The following is an 8,514-nucleotide window of genomic DNA, read 5'->3' on the forward strand; positions in this document are numbered from 1 at the left end:
ATACATTATTAGTTTTTATATGCAATATAGAACTTACAAGATATATGAAATATTTTATATATATATATAAGGTTTAGGGGTTTAGGAGTTACAGTGGCAGTGCTGAATTGATGGTTGGATTTGATGCTTTTAAAGGTCTCTTCCAACCTTGATGATTCTATGAGTCTCTCTAGTAAATACTGTATTTATGATATTTAGCACATAAATAAGTACATTAAATTTCCAATCTAGTTTTCCCAATATCCATTTTTGTTTCTGTTTTCTTGTCCTGCTGGCACTCTTGCACTTGCTCTTTCTCTGATGTGAGACAAAATGATATCACCTAAGTCTCTTTTTTTCCATGACTTGAAACCAAACTAAAGAATAAGTTGCAGTGCAGGTAACTCCCTCTCCTCAGAAGGAGACTGGATTAGGGATTTTTGGGTTTGTTCCAAACTATCTCGTGGTTATCTTTCATTTGACAGCATCTGTTTTCAGGTATTTTTCCTTCTCTCAGCAGTTAGTGTTGCTCTTTACACACTCCTCCCGTGGCAGCACAGCAATCCTCTCACACCGGTTATTAATTGATGCCAACATGCAGAGAAAACAAAATTTCACCTTGTTTTAATAAATTAATCCTCCACACACATCCAGCAGGCTGAAGTGAAGTACATTAGAGGTGATTCTATTGATGACAAGACTGGGATATTAAAAATCATCCATAAAAAGTGAGATGTAGGAGCCCAATCCTGTGGCTGAGTTTAACAAACTCTCTTGTAGCAACTCCTGCTAGTAATGGTCTGTTCAGTGGAATACTAATATTCCTCTAATCTTTGTTTTATATAAAAAAGACTAGGAAAATATTTACTCATGAGACAGCAAGAAAAAGCCTTAGGAAGGAAAAGTTGAAACTTAAAATGTTTCGTTTGTTTTTGTGGGGTTATTTACCTGCACCAACACTGAAGCTTAAATTTGTCTTTGAAAGGATATTGGCACATCCTTTGGATATTGCTATGTGAACACTCAGGGATACCTAAAGCTATTTTAATTTCATAACTTTTAATGGAGAAAAAAGGCAAACATTCATATTCTGTTTCCACCTCTCCCATCTTTCAAGTGTGCATTGAGTGAAACACTCTGGAGCAGTGAGGAGCAGGCCATGGAGTGAGCTCAAAAAGGAATATAAGCAGGTGGGATTCCATCCCTCCTCGAGGATTGCGCTTTTTTCATTTTGTGAACATGTTGTGAAATTCAACAGCTTGTCAGTCAAAACTGCAGCTTCTTGGAAACACAGGGGAGGGTGGAAAAGATGGGCTCTGTGGAGAGCTTCTATTTGGGTATGTGCGTGGTGTTTCTTGGACAGTCTCTATCAGCCCTTGCCAAAGGGGAGAGGAGCACAAGTGGTTGGAAATCTGCTAATTCTTTTATTTAAAAATGTAATGTCTGAGTTCACTTTTTGATGAGCATGTTGCATTTTGTACTTGCTATTTATATACACACATTTTTATATGGAGATAGGGGGGCAAACTCACCCAAACCTGGATTTTTACATCTCTTTCTAGTGCAGCATGCCCCTCAGTCACCAAGGGAAATTCCCCCAAGCCCCCATTCCAAACTGGGAGCTCTGGGACCTTTTATTGGCCCTTTCCATTGAAGAGCTGTTGGAATAAAGAGAGATGTAGATGTTTTACAAAAGATGCCATCTGCATTTTTCCAACGTTCAGGGTCTCATTTCTAATATATAATCTTTGTGATTGATGATTGGGTGAGTTAACTGAATATAAGTTAAAACACCAAGTGTTAGATGTGATTTAAACCAATTATTCTATGGAGAGATAAAAATCTTTTCATGCTTTATTGTGCACTCTCTTAAGAATCAGCAGCTTCAGACTAAATACATAAAAGCAAGGGAAAGCAATTATGTCTTTAAGAATAAGAGCTCTGATTCAATATTTAAAGACTGCTTGACTTAAAACACTTAAAACACAACTCATAGAATCACAGAATGGTTTGGGCTGGAAGGGACCTTAAAGCTCATCCAGTTCCACCCCCAGGGTGCTCCAAGCCCAAATGTCCAACCTGCTCTTGGACATTTCCAGAGATCCAGGGGCAGTCACAGCTTCTCTGGGCAACCTGAGTTCCCAGGGCCTCACTACAAATATTTGAATTTTGCAGAAAAGAGAATCAATGCAAAACATATGCAAAAAAAAAGGTAAGAAATAGCATCTTTGCCCTGTTTACCTATTGCTGTGGAGTGTCTGTGATTGCAGTGATTTTCTGTGTTTATTTGTGCACACAAACCAGTAATCTGACAAACCTAGGCGATATTAGGAATGGAAATTAGTAAGGAGAGGAGAAGGAGGCAGTGTGGTATTCAGGGAGTATAAATCTGAGCCAGGTCTTTTGCACAGGAGAAAAAGTAATTACCCCACATCTATTTTTGTGCATTACAGGAACTTCGAAGGGCAGGTCAGTCTGTCTAAATGCTCTTTTGTGTCTGCCACCAGCACTGATTTTTCAGGTCAAGGGAGCAGCTCACACCTCATTTCATCATTCTTCAAGTTGCCACCTGCCATTATTAATACCCCACAAAAAGTCTGAGATTTGTAAGCTCTGAAGTTGCTGCCAAAGAGTCTGGAGAATTGCAATTCTCAGCTTTATTTTGCTTCAGGAATCTGCTGGTGGACAGCTCAGGAACTAGTTGGTGGTCACACACTGCTGTGCCATGGTGCCACAGCCAGCCTGGCTGGGAGCAGTGCAGGGGGCAGAACACTCTGGGGTGGGGAATTACAAAGATATCCATTCTCTCTAGGCAACAATAAAATTATTTTTTTGCTGTAATTGAGTGGATTATGCTGTGTAGATGTTCTGGGTGGGAGCTGGGCAGGTGGCTGGTGCTGGGGGCTTCATGACTCTGGGCTGAGCCATCCATCCCCCCAGCATCTTCTGCTCCAAACACCCCTCAGGAAATGACAGCTTTCCTCTGGAGCCAGGCTGGGAGAGCTGGGAGTGTTCACCTGGAGGAGAGAAAGCCCTGGGGAGACTTTAGAGTCCCTTGCAGTGCCTAAAGGGGCTCCAAGAGAGCTGGAAAGGACAAACTCTTGGGGTTAATTTGGATTATTTGGTCAACTAATTAGCATTTGGGGTTACCTGGGACAAGCTCACTTTCCATAGAGTACTTTATGATTGTTTTAGAACATTGGGTTACTTTGGCTCAATCATTTGGGACTACTGAAGATCATTGGGATTACTTAGGGGTCAAATTTGCAGAGGACTTTGAGGTTACTTGAGGTCAAGTAGTTATTATTTGGGGTTACTAGAGGTCATTGGGGGTTACCTGAGGTCAACCAGTTTATTTTGGGGTTACTATAGGTCATTGGGGTTACTATAGGTCATACTTGTTCTGTGCAGAGCACTTTGAGGTTACTTGAGGTCATTATTTGAGGTCAACCAGTTCATATTTGGGGCTACTATAGGTCATTGGGGGTTACTTGAGATCAACCAGTTGATTCTGGGGTTACTATAGGTCACTGGGGTTACTAGAGGTCAAACTCACTCTACGGAGCACTTTGGGGTTACTTTAGGTCACTGGGATTATTTGGGATCAGCCAATTAACATGGGATGATTTGATGTCACGTTCCATCTCTGGGTACCACGCTGGGCTCCAGTGAGTTCAACCATCTCTCTTGTTCCAGTATTTGAAGTCACCAACTCCAGGCAGTGACATCAGAGCTTGACCCTGAGTTTGTGTCCCCATCATGGCTCCTTCAGTTCCATTTCACACCAAGGAACCCCCGTGTGCCATCGCTGTGCCACACCTGCCTGCCATGGTGCCAGTGTTGTGTCAGTCCCACCCTCACCCCAGCTGGCCTGGTGACTTCCAAGTTTCCTTGTCACCATGAGTTGTTCATGACTGGTTCCATGGCCTTTCCCTCTGTCCCCTGTCCCGGCTGTGCCTCCAAATTCCATCCCACCCATGTCCTGTGACACCTGCCCCTCTTGGCCTGTCTGCACGTCAGCTCCTCCTGCACACAGTTTTAACAGGAGAAGATTGAGTAAAACTCTCCAGCTCCATGTCTTCTGGCTGGGACCCCTGGATCTCTGTGTCCCTCTGTCCATCCTGACCTTTACCTTCTGCAGCTGCAGATCTGGTGAAATGTTTCAAAGACACCAACACAGGTTGAAACCTTAGACCAGGCTTTATTAGACAATCATTAACATGACACATCACTCAGGGTAAGGCTTTAATCATCAGCAGCACACAGATAAATAATTAGGCTTTAATAAACTTGGCTAAATTAGTTGTGAGTCTCAAACAGGAGCACTTTTATGGGGGGCAGAGGTTGTGCCATGGCACTGTGGTTTGGGCAGCTTTGGAGGTGAGGGGGAACAGCTTCCTTCATATTTTGGTGAATGAAGCCAGAGCTGAAATGGGATATCTTCTTTTTCCTCAGTATTTATCAGTGTTCTCTTCTTCTCCATCTTCCAGTGAAGGGATGAGGGACAACTTCCTTCTTATCCTGTGGGATTACTTTGCCTTCACCTATTATCTTCTCTACCTCCTATATATGTGGGATTTTTGCTCTTTGACACTTTTATTTCCACTTGGTCCCTATATTTCACATGTGCAGTTGTCTTCCTGTGTTTGGTACTTACTCTGTGTTTTCCCTTAACTATTTCCTGAAATGCCAATTGCTGACTTTGCCATTAGATGCTATAAATAAACTATATATTATACTATGCTATAAAATGCTTACCTACAGTCACTGCTCAAATCACCATGGTGTTCCAGGGTCTGTGTTTGTGGCAGGCCTTAAATCTTGCTCAACTTGTGTCTCCTTTTAGTCTGCAAAAACCCACCACTTTTTCTTCCTTGCTCTGTGCTGGGCTGCTGTTCAGTCACTGGGGTGAACATCCCTGTTGGAGCCTTCTTAGAATCACAATTTGAGTTGGAAGGGATTTTTTAAAGGTCATTTAGTCCAACCTCCCTTCAATGAGCAGGGACAGGCCTTGAAGGACCGTGCAGTTACCTAAGGGAAAATATCAAGAAAAATCTCATCCTGGAGAGGTTGCCAAGAATTACTCTAGATGCCTCTGCTCTCAGACATGAGTCACTGGACAGACTTCCCCCCAGCAGGTCCCCAAGACTTCCTCAGACATGAAGAATTGGACAGACTTTCCCTCATTAGCTGCTGTTGCAGACCATGAGAAGCAGAGAGGAACTGTTGCCTTTTCCTGAGCCCCCTTGGAAAGAGAGGCTCCAGCAGCACCCTGAGCATGGGCACATTCCCTTCCCATTTCTCCTGAGTCCTGGAAATGGACAGCAGCAAGAGACACATTCTAAATTCTTCATCTCCACTTGTCTGTATCTCACCTGGAGAAAGGTCAATTGTGCAACAAATTGGGAGGAGGGAAGTGGAAGGCATGGGACTTTCCTCCTGGCAGGAAAAGAAAGGAAAAGCTATTTTTTGGTACATGTGAAGAGACTGCTTAGCTCTGTAAGCATTTGTGCTATTCCCATGGCTCACACTGGAGTTGAGAGTAACTCCAACACAGGCTAAGAAAACCCATTCACTGCAGACACACTGATTCCTTCTGACCTTTGTATTCAAGATCTTAGGAGAGAAACAAAATCCCAACCTTGCCATCTGTACTCAAATCAAGGTCTCAAAAAATCTAAGGTTGCCTCACGGAGAAGGAAAGAAACAGCCAGGAAAGGAAGAAAATTGCCAGAAAAGTGGACACAAAATAAATCAAGAGGAAGAAAACCAAAAGCAAGCAATAATAAATAACTGCAGTAATAAATAAGCTGAGTAGGGGCAGCCAAAGTCCAGGTGCACTCACACCTCAATGCCAGGCACTGGGATTTGAGCAAAGCAAAAATATTTGCTGGGAGGGCTGGGGAGCCTCGTGGAGTTCTCTCCCTGCCCTGACGGGAGCTGTCTTTTTCCCATAGGGAGTGACAGTTCAGAGAACACCCAGGAGTCACAGGCAGCCTGTGATGAAATGAGCCATCTGCCCTGATTTCATGATCGTATCTAATTACTACTTTATTCTGTCCCTGTATCTTTATTCTTGTCTCCTCTGTAGAGTATCTTTACAATCTTTACAAGCCCAAGCTGTCTGATACCAGAATGCATTCTTCCACAGAAAAGAACAAATTTAAGAGAAAATATTTGTTTTGTTCTAGTAATGACCCAGCATTTTTAGTTTTATTTCCTCTCTGCATTAGGTGACTTATCTATTTGGGAGCTCTCCAACTCAACCACAATGCAATTGCTTTAGGATAGATTATGAAATTTCTAAAAGTGTCATTAAATCAAAGCCAATAACCAGTGCAGAACTGTGAACTAGAAAATAGTGATAAGAATTAGTCACACATTAAAATCCACATCTATAGAGGTACTAGAGAAAGGCACTGATTTAGCAGTGTTTGGGCAGGTGTAAATACATAAAAGTTTAAGGCTAATCAGCATTCAGTATTAAATCTGCAGACATTTTCACTATTGTTATGGTTTTGGCTGATGTGCTGAGCTGCTGCCATTGGTTTGAGGGGTCAGAACAAAAGAAGAAGGAGCAGAAACAGGTGTGAGAGAAACCAAGCTAAGAAGCCCTTTCCATTCTGCCTGCAAAGGCTCTACCTGCCCCTAACAAATGTGGGTTTCCACCTTTCATATCACAAGGTCTATTCAGCAAGGAAATGTCTGATTATGACATAGCAGTTCTACTCCCCCTTAGATGATCATGTGCTCTTATAATCAATTTTGTTTGAGCATGGGCATGACACAGCTTCTTGCTCATCACTCAATCTTCCCATCATTTCCTTCACCTTCTGGCAAGTGCTTGGATTTAACATCTCAGACTCTCCTCTGCCTCTTCCTGAATTAAGATGAATGTTCACAAAAAATCAGTAGATAAAAAGACAAGGAATAACACCATCCTGAGGAAATTATTGTAACTGGATATGATTTCATAGAATCACAGAATGATTTGGGTTGGAAGGGGCTACAGGGGAGCTGGGGAAGCACTTTTGATAAGGGCCTCGACAAGGGGGAATGGATTTAAACTGAAAGAGGATGAGTTTAGATCAGATACTGGGAAAAATATTCTTCACTTTTAGAGTGGTGAGGCCCCGGCACAGGCTGCCCAGAGAAGCTGGGGCTGCTCCATCCCTGGAAGTGTCCAAGGCCAGGCTGGATGGGGCTTGGAGCAAACAGAGATAATGGAAGAGTTCCTGGCCCATGGCAGGGGGTGGAACAAGATGGTTTTTAAGATCCCTTCCCAACTAAACCATTCTGGGATCCTGTGATGGACCCATTCCAGGTGACTGGAGGCCTGAGAGCATATTCACAAATGCATAAGAATCCCATTAACTTCACACTTCATCCATGCCCTGAGTTTTGATGCTAAGACAGCTGAGCACTTATTTCTGTATTTTTTCCCTTTCAGAATGCCAGTACTGGGACTCAGACCTGTGACTTCCCCAATGCCTTTGCATGGCCAGAGGGAATGCAGACTGACCCATAGCCCTGTGGTAGAGTGTGTGGTGGCTTCCTCTGTTTCCCTCACTCTGTCCAGCTGTCTCATCCCATCCTGACTGGCCCACTGTGTGCCCTGTGGCCCAAATAACAGCCCTAACACACAAAAAAGCAACAATCTCCACTCCAGCGGTGTGCTTAGATGACCAGCCTCCTCCCTGCTTGACATGCCTTCCAAGAACCCCTCAGCAACTCCAGAATGCTCCTTCATACCTGAGAATCCTCACCTGGACAATTCCATTTCCTGAGTGGACAATCCTTCGTTACCAGCCACGAGCTGTGCCACCCTGGAGCACTATGGTTGTTTGCATCAGGACTCTCCAAGGAAGGCAACCTCCCAGCATGGTGGGGCTGGACTGACACCTGCCCAGGGCATCCTCCTCCTCAGACAAGGACTGTGCCTCCCTTAAGTGTTCCTCAAGCTCTCCTCACCTCCTCCTCTCCAAATGATGGACAAATCCACCACCCCTCCAAGGGGGAACACAACACCTCGGTCATCTTAGGGGTGGGATGTGAAGGAGAACTGTAGGGGAGGTGGGTTCCTTTCACTCTATTTCATCATTGCAGCGCTGGCCCTAATGCTGTCCTTTGTCTTTTTCTCTTCTCTCCTCCACACAGGGCCTGGAGCGGTGCACGACGGTGGCAACGCCGCGTCCCGGGTGGCTGCCGGCCTCTGCCTCTGGGCCACCCTCCTGGCTCGCCTCCTCCTCGACTTTTGATAAGGGAGCGGAGGGTCCCGGGAGGCCTCGCCGCACCTCTCCCCTGCCGTGGGCTCGGCCGCCGCGCCGCCCGGGGACTCCTCTCCACGGGACGGGCGATGCACCGGAGGACGGGCGGCGGCGCCGAGCGTCCGAGGATGGCCCCGTCTCCCACGTGCCGGGATCGTTCTCGCCGCCGGTTCCGCTGTACAGACCCCACCACGTGCCACCAGACTGTCACCCGCCACCATGGCCCCGGGGGTGTGGCTGCCCCATGGCCAGCGCTGGGGGCACGGAG

At 45.2% G+C, this 8,514-nt stretch overlaps 1 protein-coding gene across 2 annotated transcripts in view; it reads left to right on the plus strand.

Moving 5' to 3' along the window:
- Window positions 1-8,237, plus strand: part of LOC310918999 (opioid-binding protein/cell adhesion molecule homolog) — a gene marked incomplete at its 3' end in the record, with an annotated part of 104,682 nt that extends 96,445 nt beyond the window's left edge. For both annotated transcript variants that reach the window (XM_083878095.1, XM_083878096.1), the window contains exon 7: window positions 8,137-8,237. In XM_083878095.1, the coding sequence (XP_083734221.1) occupies window positions 8,137-8,237 (101 nt within the window). The remainder of the gene's footprint in view (window positions 1-8,136) is intronic.
- Window positions 8,238-8,514: the final 277 nt, after the last annotated feature.

Source organism: Zosterops lateralis (assembly GCF_965231275.1).
Source record: "Zosterops lateralis genome assembly, chromosome: 25".
NCBI classification, from domain to species: domain Eukaryota; kingdom Metazoa; phylum Chordata; class Aves; order Passeriformes; family Zosteropidae; genus Zosterops; species Zosterops lateralis.